The sequence below is a fragment of the Epinephelus lanceolatus genome, chromosome 7 (genome assembly GCF_041903045.1).
Source record: "Epinephelus lanceolatus isolate andai-2023 chromosome 7, ASM4190304v1, whole genome shotgun sequence".
Taxonomy (NCBI): Eukaryota; Metazoa; Chordata; class Actinopteri; order Perciformes; family Serranidae; genus Epinephelus; species Epinephelus lanceolatus.
In genome coordinates, this window is record NC_135740.1 from 42,365,929 (window position 1) to 42,383,563 (window position 17,635).

A 17,635-nucleotide genomic window follows, 5' to 3' on the forward strand; every position below is an offset into this window, starting at 1 on the left:
TTAGAATGAGGGCTAAAACTGGAGTATGTTGTGCATGTAAATGTAGTCTATGTCAAACCAGACAGTGGATCTATTGTTACAGCCTCCTCCTTGGAATTTTTATAGTCTATATGATTACACCCTTTGGACGTGATGTTAAGAATGGAGTTTGACCTTTTAGAGCCCGTCTAATAAAAAGGGTTAAACGTTAATTAAATCCAAATTTCCATTAACATGTACATCCTGAAACGGGTGTGTTTGTGGACCCAAATGCAGTACCAGGCTCGCAGGAACAGTTGGTAATGACTTTTATTAGCACCACAGCAAACAGGGAATGCAGCAGGCAGAATAAACACAGAATAAAGTTCGTTCTTCGGGCAAGTTGCCCTCACACAGTCTCTGAGGCTCAGATGAGGGAAAGAGATCAAGCTTACGGCAGCCAAAGGTGGCGAGGCAGACGCACCGTAGGCTGAAGTGCCGGCTGATCGTGCTGAGAAGCCGACGAGGAGTGAGCTGAGGCGAGGTCGGGAGCCGGTGGGGGGGGTCGTAGCTAGAAGAGCCGTCAGCGAAGGCAGAAGCACCGTTGAGGAGCAGGCAGGAGGGTAGACGAGGCCGGGCGGAGGAGTCGAGACCAGACGAGCAGGCAGAAACCAGAGACGCTGAAGCAAAGCACGAGGTCGGGGACAGAAGGCAGGTGAGTTTACCGGGAGGCAGACGAGGGGAGCAGGTCGGGGACAGGCAGAGTTGGCACCGGGAGATCAGGCAGGAGAAGAACGCTGGAGAGTCTCGCATAATGCTAAAGAACAATCTGGCAGTGAGTGAAGGTGCTGGAGAGGCTTATATGCAGGGCTGGTTGATGAGCTGCAGCTGTGTAGGCAGGTGAGCAGAGTTGGGCTGATGAGGTGGGCGCGGCTTGCAGGTAGAGTGAAGCAGAGGGAGGGGGAGTGGAAAAACACTGCAGCAGAGTGGCAGGAGAGGACTGAGAGACAGGGATTGTGACACATCCTATGGTGTGTGAATATATAGTGTATGTGACCTGACATAAACTTATTATCCTGACGTGACTTCAGCTAAATGATCCGGCATGATTCAGGCCAAATTTGGTTATGTGAGGAGAAGGAATTGTTCTCGAGGCTGGTTGTCTGTATAACAGTAGCATAAGTGACGGGAAACCCCTTTCAGTGTGTATTGGAAAACTATAGGTGTGTCATCTGATTTTGCTTGTTTGTCAGACACAAAAATTTGTCATCAAGTTCTAATTCTCAAATGTCCAATCCTGTGTTTTGAGTCTCTTAACTCTACAACAACCTCGCCTCTCCTCGCAGGACAATCAACACGCTGCTCCTCAATGAACTTCCCCAGTTTAATGGTTTGGCTCTGCAGATGATCTGGAGCATGTTGGGGACGTTCAGCTGTCTGCACAAAGACCTCGCCTCAGACATGGAGCAACTGTTCCAGAGCTTTGCACAACAGGTAATCTCACGTGTGTGATGTGTTCTATCCACACAGATGAAAAGGTAAAGCAGAAAAACAAAAGAACATTTGGGCACCATTTCTTCCAGTGCTCTTACCAATGAAGCCACAAACATTAATTACCTTCAGATGTTTAATTGAAATCTCTTCTTGCAGCTCCCTCACAGCTCTCTCAACCCCAGTGCATTCTGGGAGTGGGCGGAGTCTGCAGTGCTGGGAGGTGCGAGGAGCCTGGAGACTTTGTGTCGAAGTGTAGAGGAGACCCTCAACGCACCCTTCGTCCAGGTGGGTACAGACAGAGTTCAAACTGTTGTGTCACAGTGTGTTTTGTTGGGTTGTTGACTAAGAATGCTGATCAGGGTGTAACCTGTGTGTTTATGCATCATTCACCCTCTGAAATGCAGGCTGAGTTTTTTAAGTCAAAGATAGACAGACATGGTGATCAACAGACCATAAGAGAACAGTAAGATTAGGACAGCAGTCAGCACAACAAACTGTCACTCTACATCTGATCTCCGTCACGTTTCCTTTTTTCAAAGACAACAACAGGTGCACAGAAATCTGAGCTGTTTAATTGGCATTCACATGTTCAGTTCAAAACATTTCCACAACACTAAATGTTCCAAAACAGGAAGATGTCACATGAGGTGAAGGACAAAATGTCACAGGAGACATCGAGGTCCTCTATAAAAGTTATTCAACATAAAACACTGCAGTCAGGGATGTTCAAGATAACATAACTTTTATGTTTGAGAATTCTTGACAACTGCATACAACCTGACAGCGGTCTACCAAAAATGCTCATTGAATCGTGGAGTTACATGACCAGAATGTGCGTGTATGAGTAGCAGGAGTCATGTGACACACGTGTGGACTTGAGACCAGTCTAGCAGCTGCCATCAGCCCTGTAGAACCAGTAACCACAGACAGGTTGTTAAACATATCCTCTGTCTTTTGGAAGTTAATTGCTTACCTCACAGTCCATAATTACAATTTTGTTTCCAGTCCAACCACAATAATTCTCTCAGTTAAAAAAAGCTTTTACCATCACCAGTCATTAAACACCATAAAACTGTCTTAGATTTGCATTAGTTTAACTCAGCATGAAAATGTCCATGCTAGCTGTTCCCTTGCCAAAATGTAGCCTAACTTTGGAGCATTATTCCGCCCCTGTCCTGACCAGCTATACACACGGTTCAATGCTAATGGATGCCTTAGGTTGCCTAGTGTCACAAGATACCACTAACTTCATGCTAGCTTAAGAATTATTGCACCACAGCCTCTTAAAGACAGTAATGCAGCCTCCAATTATTTTTCGTCCGCCTGAAGGGAGCCATGGCCAACCTGATACAATTGCAGGCCCTCCCCTCCATAGCATTTTGGTCCCCGTTTTAAATTAAAAAAAAAATACTAAAGAAAACTCCCATTATATTCTTACCTGTCTTAATTTCCTGTAAATAGAAAGCTGTCTGGTTTTTAAAAAGATCTAAAAGTCTAAAGACGGTTGTGACCAGTGTGGCTCGAAAAACACTTTGGTCTGGGTTAAAATATATCAGCAGCTATACAATGGATTGCCATTTTAAAAAAAAATAGTAGAGGTATTCATGTCCTTGAGTGGCAGCAACCTCTACTGTCAAAAGAGCCATTAACTCTAGTTTAGCCTCTCAACAATACTAATGGATCTAAATGAGCATTTACTAATCACAGGGTGGCAGCTGTGCAGTGGGCTATTTAAGATTATTTGAGATTTTAACTTTGCACCATTGGCGATGACGACAAATCTGTCCATGCACTATTAAATTCTATGTTTTCCTCCCAAATTTCTCCTTTAATGGATGTGTCATCCATAGCTAGCCTAGCCAGGGAGACTAATGACGTGTCAACGCTATTTAGGTTTGGCAAAATTTAGAGGTAAAGGCGCCAGGTTGTAGAAGCACAGGCACATTTTTGTTGTCTTTAATCTGTATAAAGGGTACAAATTTTTACAACTGAAGAATGTACGAATCATGTTAGGCCGACAATTATAAATGAAAATTAAAATGTTAAAAAAATAACCCTCATTTTCATGTAATGTTTTGTCAAAGCCACAGGGAGACACTGCAGAGGGGCTAAAGAGCTGCATGTGGCTCTGCAGCCTCAGGTCCTAGAGGACTAATCCTGATCTGTTGACTTTTTTATCCAGCACTGCCAAGATTTCAACCTTAACCCTTGTGCAACACTTCATGTCATGACCAAATATGTTAAAAACTAGTAACCAAATTCCAGCCAACCTCAGACGTGCTCTGAGTGTGCTGCTAATGTAAGATGCTAACTTTAGCTTGTTAATGTTCTAGATTAGAATAGCAGCAGTGTTACATTTGTTGAGAGGATAATGATTGACAACAGGGCAGGGCGATATGGAGAAAATCAAATATCACAGTATTGTTGATGCAACACCTGGATATCAGTGTTGCAGTAATATTGTAGGGTTAACTATTGGTGCTTTCATAAAATATTTACACTGTGAGATTTTTGATAAATAATCATCAGTGATGGTGATGTAATCACAAAGTGCGTAACGGCAAATGATATGACAGCTAGAGCACTCCAGTAAGTTCTGTAAATTACATCCCTTTACTGTAATGCAGCCTTTAAAACCAGTAAAAGAACACCCATGATATTACAATATCCAAAATCTAACACAATATCTTGTCTCATATCACGATTGCCCAGTCGGCCTAGTTGACAACAGTCATGATTAAGCATTTGTTTTCTTGTAGTCATTTGGTTAAAGGAACGACTTGTCTTTAACGTGTGTCCCAGCTGTCTGTATTTCCTGCTCCACAACCTGTCAGATGTCTTAAACTGGGTCACATTCCTTAAACCTGCCAGGCAGCCTACAGTATATTAATAACCTACTGAATGAGCAGATTGCAGTCACGTCATGCTTTGTTTTAGGATATACTAATAATCTTAGCGTAGATAACAGCTTCTGACAGGTGATAATACTGAGCTCATCACTGTCAAACATGTTGTACGAGCGGAAGAATGTGCCAAGTCATCACAGCCAATTGTATCTGCAGCTTTACGTCACTCATGAGTCACAAATCAGTTGTAGATGACAAGATTCTGAATGTGCTGCTTCTTGTTCTGCAACTTTCTTAATCACTTCCCGACATGTTCGCGTATTCAGTGACAGGAAATGTTTCTGCTGAGCTGTCATTCTGAGCAGGACTTAATTCAGCCTGACATGCAGAGTCACATGAATCTCTTTAAAAGTATCTACTGTGACTCAGGATAACAACCATTTATTCATCATTTTCACAAATGCTAATGTAAAAGACTAGTTAAGGTACAAATGTGAGGACTGGGCCCTCAAAATACCGCATTCTGATTGGTCAACAGCAGGATGTTCTCTAATTTGAATGAGATAAATCTGCAGAAATAAGGTTTTCTGCACTCAGTTAGAACCTGAAACTAAGGGTCGTCTATTTTCTATGAAGAAAGTAATTTAAACATTACTTTAAATCAGACATATCCCGTCCTTTTTACCTTTGTCAGGTCTACTTAATATTCAGTCACCTTATATTTCACTCTACATTCTCTTCTGCCTGGTGTGTTTCTTTCTGTCAGCCTCTGAGTCCATCCTCTCAGCGCCGTCTGAAGCAGCTCACAGATAAGCACGGTTCTGGAAAGATCTACCAGGTGGCGGCGGCGGTGGTGGGCAGCCGGGACCTGGACCTGAACCTGGCCAAAGGGGAGCTGGTGGCTATTATCAGTGAGGCAGATAGCCGGGGAGACAAACGAAGATGGCTGGTCGACGCAGGAGGTAAGAATCAACATTCTGATAAGAACAGCAGTCGACAAGAACCTTTTTTGTTTAGCCGCGTCTTTGTGGCTCGTGTCAAGTTCTCACTTGTCTCTGAGACAGTGTTGCCTGTGCTGTGATGTTTAAGTGTACCCACAGTGCCCTATTTATATCTGAAGATAAAATGTCCTGTAGTTAGAAACTCAGGAATGACAGATGCTGTGAATACTGATGCTTGTCTGATGCCAAGGCAGCTTTTCTTAATGCAGCTCTTTGGTGCCATCGTGTGGATGGTTGGTGTCATTGCAATTAAACAGCAATCGCACGTCCTGTGTACATATGTATTAGTAAGTTAGTAAGCCAGGCACTGTTGGAGATAGGCGGCACATTTAGAGGACATATTTGTGAAAACTGGAATCAGCTTTAAAAACAATCAAATACAGCGAACAGAAAAAGTTTTTTGGATGTTGTTATTATTTTAAAATGTTGGACTAAACACTAAGAAGAGGTTACGTACAAGTTAGGATACATACTTTATATTAAGTTCCAGTTTTGAATGTTAAAGAGTATGTTTTAATGTTACTGACTAAATTTTACAAAAGTATCATTAAAAAATTAATCAACATATTTAAAAATTAATAATCTATGTCATATACTTCGCTTGTAAAATGACAATTTTCATAACAGTTTCTCACCATGTGTCACATTAAATCTGTGAAGAAAACTTTTTCTAACATGTCTCCACTGTGAACGGAAAATACAATAGAGACCGACATTCTTCATGAATTAAACAAAGTTGTGTTTAACAACAGCAAAATTATATCAAAACATTAGTAACTAACTCTTACACAACTCATGCAGTATATCTAAAGTCTCATATATCCAGCCATGTGCTCAGTATTTTTCAAACACGTGCATTTTCACTACAACATTTTAAATGATTTAAAACATGGCATGTGCATTTAAACTCTTATCAAGCGGTGCTCATATGCTCAGGCATACTATGGCGTACTCTGGTCGGGCTACTGGTGGATGGAAATGTTTTATATTGTATAATTTTAGCAAAAATGCACAGAGCATACGACTGGATAAATGAGACTTGAGGGCCGCAAGTTGGAATTGAATGTGGGCCGCTGCAATATCTATGATATTAAATTGAGCACTTTTGGGTTATGGGCCATTCGTCTGACCAAACAAGCAAGATGACGACATCAGCCTTGGCTCTGGAAAAGTGTGACGGACATTTTGTTGAACAACAACACATGTATTCACTGTGAAAATCTGTCGATCAACTGTCAGTCAGTTGCAGCTCTTTTATATGTTAACATGGCCACCCCCTTTTTTATCTGTGTGTGTTTCATGCAGGCAGACGAGGGTACGCTCCGTCTGCAAAGCTGATTCGCTATCACCAGCCAACAGCAGACCCGCCGCCTTCCCCACACCTGAACCTGCCTGACGGCATGACAGGAATCAGAAGACACTCCTACACCCCAGAGAACCGGCCGCTGACGGTCATGAGCCAGCCGTGCTTCCAGGTGATTGATTGAAACTTCACAGTCACGACACAGAATCCTGCTGTGTTCAAACTTTTCCTCATGCATCACCATCGGCCCTTAATTATCAAGATGCATAGTTCACATTAGAATTCACCCACCCAAATATTGAAACGTGAAATGAAATATTTTCGCATTAATATTTTCTGATCTAATGCATCACTCAGCATATGTTACGGCCTCGTTAGTGAAATAGACTCGGAAATTTGAGCGGCCGCACACGAGAATCAGCCCGGCTGTAACATCGACCTCAGCTGAGTTATCTGACATCAGACACCAAACTGTGAGTGTGTGTGTTCCTTTCATTAATTGCACGTTAGCGACTCGGAGTGTGTCTGCAGCTTTGACTGATCGATGTGACAGCGTTCTGCTGTGGAAGCATCAATTTGTCACATGTCTGGCTGGGACTGTGTGTGTGTTTGTATGCGTGTATGTGAGAGAATCCTCGTGTATCCAGCCACGTGTAGGTTCGGGCTGCACAATGTATCATATTTCCGTACATCATAATGTCAGCTGTCAATAAGTGTGATACATGCATTGCAGAAGACTGTCATATTGCACTCAGGGATTTTTTTCTGAGTTGAAAGTGAGATTCAGTCAAAAAACTTAACTTTAAAATGTTGCTAGCATTCTTTTTTTATTGGTGCCTTTTGTGTTCAGTTCAATGTTTATTTGTTCAGTAGAAAAATGTTGGAAATAATTTCCTTTTCATTTTTTTCAATTCAACAAGCAACGTGTTGCTTTTTAGCCACACTGAGGCCTAGCTCACATGGACACAGGTTTTCCTTCGTTCCCAAAAAAAAAAAAAAAAAAAAAAAAAATCCATTCACATACACTGTTATAAAAAAAATCTTTGTCCAAATGAAAACGCACAAACTTCAAGAACAAACTGAAACCCTAAAGCCATGTTGGCCAGTCATGCAAAGAAGAAGAAGAAGATGTTGACTGATCAGAAGCCTGATAAATGCATATCTCACTACATTTTATTAAGGCCCAAAGTTATGCATATTTAAGGGCGGGGCTGGTAGAGTGAGAGGCTGTCTGTGAGGCGTTATTGACTCTGTAGCCCACAGAGATCGCACTATAGGGCCACAACATTCAGTACGTTTACATGACACTTGAAAAAAACGAATTATTGCCTTAATCCGACTATAACTGGACAACTGAAGTGCATGTAAATGCGTTACTCTGACTACTATCGGAGTTCTCCACCTCCGATTAAGACACCCAGATACTGCGATTGGAATTCGATTTTCTCCGGCATGTATACGCCGTAATCAGAGTTAAACTAGACAATGCATGTGCGCATGCTCCACAGCCCCCCGCGCAAAGCTGTACGATTATCCATCTTGCTGTTATTCGAAAACGCCGGTCTGCCGCCTGACTCCAGTTGTTTATTATTAAGTGACGTAATAGGTCAACCAGAAAGGGGGCCGTATTAACCCGCTGAAACAACGCATATCGCCACCTAGTGTTGAGGAGGAGGACATGTTCCCATCAGTAATTTGATTTTCTCAGTTGCTTGTAAACTGGGACAAGGACAGAAGTCCGATTAGACGCCAAAATCGACTTTTGAGCATAGCTCGATAAAGCTGTGTATGTAAATGTACTGAATGACAACACTCAAGCTCATATTGTGATGCAGTTCATGTTATTTTCCACTGGGTGTCCACACCTTGCAGGCTTACAAAAGGGCATGTCTGTGACAACCAGTCGCATCTGTTAAAACAAAGCATCACACCTAGCAACAAGGTCGACCACACCTCCTCAGTAAGATAAAAGTTTCTGTCCTTTCCTTGCTCAGAGTTGCTCTGAGAACTTTCCTAAAGTTAGGAGTTCAAGTTAGGAGCTCTCTTAGAGTACTCTCAGAATGTTTGTGAATACAGCCCCAGGAATTTAATGTATAACAGTAGCATTGGCCTCTAGTGTGACTTATAATACATGCACCAGCAGGGCTTTATAAACAATAACAATGGCATAACATGGCAAAAACAACCATCTACCATCTCTGCTATATATGGCGGCTGGCCTCGCCCTCTGCTGCTCAGAGGGTAAGGCTTTTGTCCTGTGAGTTAGCCGCTAGCTGCTACCAGCTACTTTTAAAATCTGCCGTGGAGGGTCACTCGCACAACACGTCATCCAAACGTCACAGCCGTGCCGCACATCATCCTGTCCTGCAGAAAAGAGAGGTCACTCTGTTACCACCTCTGTTTCCAGCTCAGAGGGGAGACAACTCTGTCCCCTCATTCTGAGATCGTACCGTATATACAGCACAGGGAGGCGGCATAACAGCGTCAATTCCCGCTCTAAACAGGCAGTGTAAAATGGGCTTATGGGCCAGATCCACCCCTCACTTCTACATATCTCTACCCTCTCGTCCAAATATGGTCACCTCTGGCTCCAAAACCCGAGCTGGTGATGGCCGAAATGCCGAACTTGAGGCTTCAAAACAGCAGTCCACAAACCAGTAGAGAGAGTGTATCAAATATGCTTGTGTACATTCGGACAAGGCCTGAAAACATTTTAAATTGCACTCAGTTCTGCCTTTCTGCTCTTTATTTATCACAAGTAATATCAAGTGTGTGTGTGTGTGTGTGTGTGTGTGTTATTAATGGAAAAGTCCATAATTGGCTGTTTAACCTTGTAAGTGGGTTGCTGTGTGAAGGGTTGAGAGTTAATTTATGCACTGCTGCAGGCTGAGATAGAGTATGTTTGTTTGTGTGTGTGTGTGTGTGTGTGTGTGTGTGTGTGTGTGTTGTGTGAGATTGATTTACATTTTCAACACGTGCGGTTGAGAGGGGAGTGTCATGTCTTGTAAATTTGGGATGGTTTATGTGGTGTGAACATGGGAGGGAGGGAGATTTAGGTGAGTGGATGAGAAAGCAGAAATGCGTTGGGCATCGTGTGTGTGTGTGTGTGTGTGTGTGTGTGTGTGTGCGTGCGTGAGATATGTCTCCATACTGCCTGTTAAAGTGAGTGATTGCTCCTGTGACCTTATAGATGCGGTTTTTCATGCCCTCTCCTCCCCAATTCCATCCCTCATGACCCTGAGTCTGCTCATATACAAAACATACACACTGTACACACCCAGAGGCCTTGTCCTCACTCTTTGTTCTTTCATCCACACTAAGCTGCTCTTTTGTTAGTGGAAAATAGCGAGGATGTATCACTAGAGCAGAAGCAGCCACATGATTAATACTGTGATGATTAAGAATATTAATACTATAAATACATTCCTGTCTGGCCTCTGTAGTAATGCAGGCGGTCTTGGTTAACTCATGTTGTCATGACCATATATCAACACAGAGAGGCACCGTTTAGCTTCACCTCACTCCTCAACTCTTTTATTCCCATCAGAAACACAGCTGCAGAAAATATTCACCCAGCTCCTGCAACATGAATCGCTCTGCCACTGATAGCCGTGGTCACTTTACCTTTTTTTTTTTTTTTTTTCCTCCTGCTTGTCTCTGCCCGGCGAAATGCTAATTAAATGCTAATTGGTGTAGACCGTCAGGGCAGAGCTAATGTCGAAGCTGAGAGGTGAGCTGAGGTGAAGGGTTTGTTAATGACACCGAGCAGCCGGCTAAACTCAGCTATTAGCACAGCTGCGGCACTCTGTCATACCAACACAGGGCTCATTAGGAAGCCTTCATTCTCTATGTGTGTGTGTGTGTGTGTGTGTGTGTGTGTGTGGTGATGAGATGGGGTTTGTCAAGACATAACTAGTGGGCTTAACCTTTTCAGAGAATATTACAATGATCTGTGGTTGTGTCAGTGTGTGTGTGTGTGTGTGTGTGTGTGTGTGTGTGTGTGTTCGCATTTGTACCACAGACTGTATAGAATAATGGTTGTAGCCACCATGACGTCATCCATTGGTCTGTGGACTCAAGTTTGGCATTTTGGCCGTCGCCATCTTGGTTTTTTAGAGCCAGATGTGACCATATTTGGATAAGAGCGTGGTTCTGGGGAGGATACACATTGTTCCACATCTATCCTGATTGACAGGTCACCATTGTAGCAACTTGTCAGTCACAAAGGTTGTCGCGGCCTTTATGCATCCTCTGCTTTATCGTCTATTATACTTTAAATAGGACCGTAATTTACCTAATTAACATCATAGTGTATTAAAGAAGACGTAAAACTAGTAATTGAGACCATAAACTTCTTCTGAAAATGTTTACTGAGGTTATAAATCAAGTGACAAGTTGGGTAATTTTGTGACTTCTTTTTCCAACCAAGTTGCCCCCTGCTGGCCATTAGAAAGAATGCAGGTTTAAAGGGCCGTACGCATGCTGTGTCTTTAACCACCTGGAAAATGCAAGGTCTGTTGCTGGGCACTACTCTTGTGCCTACTGTGTGCCAGCGTTCAAGGGCACAGAGGCATCTCTCTGACATTGCTAAACGACCATATTTAGCACCGTATTATAACCTACTTACCAGAAATCCTGAGTACAGAGCTGATCTTCGTCCAGGTGCTGTTTTGTACTGTATTTGACCAAAAATATTGTCAGTGGAACAGATGTAAAGCTCTGGTAGTCCTGCACTAAACTTCCTCTCCATATTTATCAAAGACTGATTTTTATGGAAGAAGGGAAAGATATCTGTCGGCTGTGATTGGTTGGTCCTAGTTAGGGATGCTGCGATCCAACTTTTTCACTTTCGATCTGATACTGATACCACAGCCCTAGTACCGATCCGATACCAGTGTATATTTCTATCTCTCTGTTCTGACCAATAGGTTCACTTTTTTTAGTACTTATTTTGTAATGTGGAATAATAGAAAAGGCTTTATCAAGTGCTATTACTCAAAATGAGAATAACATACTTCCTGAGATGAATAGTCCACAACAGTAGGATATTATGACAAAACTTGAGCCATTTATTAGATATTTTAATTTTTAACATAAAATAGGCAGTAGCATTAAATAAAATAAATAAAATAACATCTCTGTAGTGACTCATAAGTCATAACTTCTAAAGTCAGTTACCTCTACTGCCAGTGACCGCATCATATTTTCGATCCGCGATCTGGATCGCAGCATCCCTAGTCCTGTGCATTTACACTGATACAATGAATTTGAGGGCTCAAAAAACACACAATGTGTACGGCCCCTCAGGCACTTCACACTTCAGTTTTCAGACCTGGAGGGCACGTCCACTTCCTTTATGAAGTCTGTGATTTGCACCTTTTTGCATGTTTTCTCATGTCACGCCCTTTTTTTGCTGTGTCGTGAATTTTGTAGCGCTATCCCCAAACCATAATTTTTTATTCAAATCAGATTTGGCTGTTAAACACAGAGATTCTGCATTTTGTTCTTTTAGTTTAGTTAGTTCCAGCTGAGCAATTTGATTGGACAGGAGGCCTTTCTTGAGTGCTAATATAAAGCATGACAGCACTGGGACTTTAAACTCTGCCTGTATCACTCCGCTTTACAGGTGGAAACATATGACCGCAACAACATTTATGTTAAATAATGAATGCTCAGAAAAGGACGAAGGGACAGAAAGAATACTGAATACTTCACTGTAAATATCCAGGTGTGATCATATGACACCAGAAGACAACGCAACACACTGCAGGGCTCAACAATAAGGATTGCCCGATTACCCGGGGCAAGTAAAACTCGCAGTCGGGCATGTAAACTAACAACTCACTTGCCTGATCGGGCAAGTTGCTAAAAATAGTAAAAATTCTGCTCTGATGCAGCGGTCTCTCTGCCTGAAGTCACAGGCACACGCTGTGTAACAATGTCCTGCCCACAGCCCCCATTGATATTATTTTGCGCGAAAGACGCTTCATATAATAACATAACAATATACTATTTATGGTGTTATGCCATCGTGTCATTTCTGTCTCTACATGGTCACATGTTAACAATTCTCCTCTGCTCTCTGTATCGCGCACGGCGGAGTTCCACTACATACACAGGTGATCACGCTAGAGCGGCTCGGGCCGCATTTTCCTGACCAAACCTGACCCCGAGCCCGGTGCAGTTTGTCACCTGACAAAGTTATTGAAATGGACAGTGTGTAAATAACCAGCAACAGACTGCTGTTACGCACAGACAAACACGCTGCTCGCACAGCAGCGCAGCACGGCACTCTTGGTGCTGAGCGTGTTGCGTTCATGCGTTGTCACGTAAATAACAACTGCCAACATTTAAATAGGTCATAGCACAAAACAGCAGCATGTCAAGTGACTTTTTACTTTTATTATATTCAATAAAATTGTATGTTCCTAAATCTTGAGACACCTCATATGTAAGCTAGACAGACATTTCACCTGCTCATTACTGTGCACACATGTACTGGCTGTACTTAGTCCTAAAGAGCCCTTCTGGTGCCAGTAGATACATAGAAACATCCAGCAGGCTGTGCTTTGCAAGCATACAAAAAAGTTTCACGCATGTGAAAATTATTTTTCATGCGTGTGCTTCACCTCCGCTGCTACAACTCCATCCTAGGGGAAACACTGCTGTGTGTGTTTTGTGCAACAGGTGGATGTGGTAGTCTACTGGTAGAGTAGAGAGAGAGCTAAGTAGCATTGAAGTACAGTAGAGCAGGGCAGAGAGATGGAAGCAAAATATATTAAACCCGGTGTTAATACAGCAGAACTGGAGAGAGGGGTGAAAAATAAATAGAGGTGGGCATGGCTCAAGTAGGGCGCAAAATTATAGACGGAGAACGATTGACACATTTTTCACTTTAAGCCCTGACACTGTCATATTTGTGTAGGAATTAAGCTACAATACATGACATGTTGTTTTAATTAATAAATACAGTGTGAATAAAGATTACATAACATAAAAATAACTGCAGTCTTTGTTATTTGATAGCCGCTTAAATTAAACAATTTTTATAGGGCAAGTAAAAACTGACTTTGGGCAAGTAGATCTCTGACCAACTTGCCCGACTGGGCAAGTGAAAAAAAACTTTAGCGTTGAACCCTGTACTGACTAAGCTGTTAACTAATCAGCATCACACTTATTCCATCAAAGCGACCATCCACAGACTGTTTCCACCGGCCACAAACTAAATGGAGACACACAGATGTAGCTTTCATGACACACAGCAGCTGGCCTGTGGTAAAGTGTAGACCTAGTTTACACAAAGTAGCGAGCCAGTGTGCAGGAATGTTAATGTGTTGCTTGGCAACAGTCCAGTTGCCGAACTATTCGTGTTGGTGAGCCAAATAAATCATTAAATAAACAAACAAATCAGAACCTGTTGCCACATTTTACTGTTGATAAATGGCGCTTGTAGAACAGCAGCATCATACTCAAGGTCGTGCACTCCTTCTCGTTACTAACTGTAGTTTTTGATCACAGTTTTCACTGCATGATAAAATGAGCTAGCCCAAACCAGAGCTGAGCCTGACCAGCTGAGGCTGATGAGGTCCAGTTTAGGCTGATAAAACTGGAGCAAAGTGTGACAGTGTCGATCTGAGCAAACTGAGCCTGAGACGTTTTAAAATGGCCACTTCACTCAAGACAAACCTTTCTGAGTGCGTGACCTTTCCTCTGATACCACCCTGCCAAATGTTACACTTTCCCCCTCCATTACCAGTAAGGTCACAGAGTAACAAACTTGTCTCTACATTTCTTTCTCATCCTGTCATTTTGTTCTCTGCTGCTCCTCAGCCTCGCGGGGCACCTGGCACAGCCGCCTTGTACTCTTGTGTTTGACTCAGCGTCCTCTCTTCCAGGTGCTGGCGGCGTACGACTTCACAGCGCGAGGAAACCATGAAGTGTCTGTCAGAGCCGGCGAGCCAGTCCGTGTCCTGGAGCCCCACGACAAACGAGGGAATCCTGAGTGGAGTCTGGTGGAGGCGAGAGGTGGGCTCAGAGGCTACGTGCCCTCCAACTACCTCACAATCATGCCCGTGGGGACTGGGCCACCTGGCATGTTCCCGCCCTACTGACAGGAGGGACGGAGACACAGCAGCACGTAGAGTATGACAGAGGATTCACCATACTGTCTTTAGAAGGCTTACAGCAGTATTTTTTTAAATGAAGGTGTGTCTGCTTCTCAAACAGTAACATGACTCTACATTGTGACCATCGTTATTTTATTATCAGTGTCAAAATCAGTGTTTTAAACATCAGAGCCATTAAATACAAGAGTTTCATGGCCACAGTGTTAGGAGTAAAAATGCCATCAGTTTTATTTGCACAGCCCAAAATCACAAATTCGCCTCTAAGGTCTTAACACCCTCTATCCTTGGACACTTTATTCAATAAGTATATCGTAACCTTTTACAAGTAAGAGCTTATCTGTCTTCTCTAAGGCCTTTTCTTCACTATCTCTAACTCAATTTCTGCACTAAATTTGAAAAAGATTTTGTTCCCCTCTACACCCAAAATATATCTTTTCAAAAGTGCCATTCAAAGAAGAGATGACACAAGTCTTACAAACTGGTGTGAACACGTGTGAGCTTCAAAAACACTGACATCTGACTGTAATGTCATCCAGACTTCAGCTCTGTGTTCACTCGATTAATCACTCAGGGTGTAAATCACAAGTTTTATCACATTATGATTATTATCGATTAAACTGACTCCACTAACACACATGAAACACGGCTCACAAGCAAGAATATTTACCAAAAGATATCAAATAATAACTGTCACAGACATAACAGTTATTTTTTTGCTCGTCACCATTAGGGCTGCAACGATTAGTCGACTAATCAATGACTAATCAACTATTAAAATAATCAGTGACTATTTTAGTAGTCGACTAATCGGTTTGAGTCTTTTTTCATAGAAAAGTACTACAAAAATACTCCATTGGCAGCTTTACACACTCTCCCATGACGGTGAACTAAAACCCTTTGGCATGAGTACGAAACAAGACATTAGATGAAATAATTTTGGGGTTTGGGAGAGACAGACCGACATTTTTCAACATTTTAACACATTTTTCGATAAAATGATTAGTCGACTCATCGAAGAAATTATCAACAGATTAGTCGACAATTAAAATAATCGTTAGTTAGTCACCATTGTTAGCTTAAACCTGCGGCACTTTCTTTTAATGCACGTAACATGATTTACTCAGTAACATTTACCTGTCTCCCTCTCCTGTGCTCTGCTGCAGCTCCTTGTGTGTGTGTGGACAGTAGGGGTGTAACACACATTGATCCGGATCAATATATTGTCAAAATGATCGACAATCAAATGAAAATATTTATACATATCTGCATCTTTGAGACGCACTTTTATTTTGAAATTCCCATGGCATGTCTGTGTCACCTTTTCTGTAGGTAATGACCAGCAGCCAATTAAAAGACAATGACGATATTTACTGGCAGCGCCTCATAATCACAGGCCCCTACATTGAATCAAATGGAGTGTGCTTTATACATAACTGACACATTCACAAGTCACTTGCGGTCCATCCAGAATGGACCCGCGACCCACTTTTGGACCGGGGCCCACCAGTTGGAAACCACTGGTCTAAATAACTGATACAGTGTCATATCATGGTGAAACTTGTGATTTACACCCCTAGTGGACGAATGAAGCTCCGCCCCCAGTAACGCACAGAGGGGAGAGAAACGGAGCTGGGTATCATTTAAAAATTGCGATACCAATACCAGTTCCCTTAAGGTGATGCCAACATGCTTTGCCAAGACCTTTTTTGTTCTGCTACATCATGTAAACTAAAGCACTCAGTTGTGTAAAATGCCTCTAGACACCACAGACGTGTAGTATAGTCAAATATTTGAATTTTTTGGTGGCATCTCGGCACGCCACATCGCCAAATTCAGTACGCCATGCTCAACTTCACTACACCACAGACTGTTTGGATTGTAGCTGCTGCAGTGGTGGGCCAATCATGTGGCATTAAATTGAAGGACACTTGCTGTGATTGGCTGTGAGCAAACCGGAACAGGAAGTCTTTTTTTTTTTCTAATTCATGAAGGATCAAATGCAGGTCGGGTTTGACTGGGGAAGTTTCAGTACTCCCGTTGGTCTGACAGCTGCTCAGGCCTGGACCGTATGATATGGGACATACTGGACACACTGGAAAAGATGAAGGAGCTTCAGCCCCGGTGCTGGTAGTTATGTGACGTGTTGCTAATGAGCACTTTGGCAGGACAGACGCTGAACTGGAATTTAACTCTGCATCTTAAGGCTGAAGGACGATCTTCAAGTTGCACTGCAAAAATCTTTCATGGTCATTATCACAAAGCACCAGAGACGATGGGGAGAATATATTGAAGACAAATGAGGATCAGCTGACCTCTGTGAGAAGGCGTATCCCACAATCCCCGGCGGGACGAAAGGACACTTGAATTGAAAACGATAGGCTGCATGTTCTCGTTAAGAGAGCCTGCGTGTTAGCGAGCTAACGGCAACACTTGGACGCACAGAGCAGAAAGTGTGTGTGCATGTGTTTGATGTGAAATTGGGCTGACAGTTGTGTGGGTGTGGGTGTGTGTGTGTGTGTGTGGGTGTGTGTGTGTGTGTGAGCTGGGTCTCCTCCTCCTCACCTAGAGGCAGGAGCAGTACTGTATCGAGACTGACAGGTACACAGCGCTCTCATCATCTCAGACAGTGTAATGTGATGTAAATGTAAAATGTCTCCAGGGCCGAGTAGGAGAGAGGCGAGGAGGAGGGGAGGAGTCGGAGATCTAAAGACACAGGAAGGAATTCATACGTGGAGAAGAAGCGAAAGAGTTGGAGGGAAAATAGGAAAACTCTGTGCCTGCTTTTCCTCCTCACATCCTTTTCCTGTTAGTCTGAATATCTATTTTGTCTCAGCCTCCTTCCTTTTCCCACTCCAACCATAAGCTGATTTAAATTCACTCTTACATTCACTTCCTACATTCCCCCCT

The 17,635-nt window shown here is 42.8% G+C and overlaps 1 protein-coding gene across 5 annotated transcripts in view; it reads left to right on the top strand.

Annotated features, from left to right (window-relative positions):
• The window catches only part of arhgef37 (Rho guanine nucleotide exchange factor (GEF) 37), a 42,834-nt gene extending 27,481 nt beyond the window's left edge, over positions 1–15,353 (top strand). For 4 of the 5 annotated variants that reach the window (XM_033632502.2, XM_033632501.2, XM_078169572.1 and 1 more), the window contains 5 exons: positions 1,305–1,452; positions 1,609–1,737; positions 5,065–5,260; positions 6,605–6,774; positions 14,498–15,342. In XM_033632502.2, coding sequence (XP_033488393.2) covers positions 1,305–1,452; positions 1,609–1,737; positions 5,065–5,260; positions 6,605–6,774; positions 14,498–14,713 — 859 coding nt within the window. In that variant the 3' untranslated portion in view covers positions 14,714–15,342. Of the gene's footprint in view, positions 1–1,304; positions 1,453–1,608; positions 1,738–5,064; positions 5,261–6,604; positions 6,775–14,497 lie in introns of all 5 variants that reach the window. The other variant, XM_033632500.2, reaches the window with a different exon arrangement.
• Positions 15,354–17,635: the final 2,282 nt, after the last annotated feature.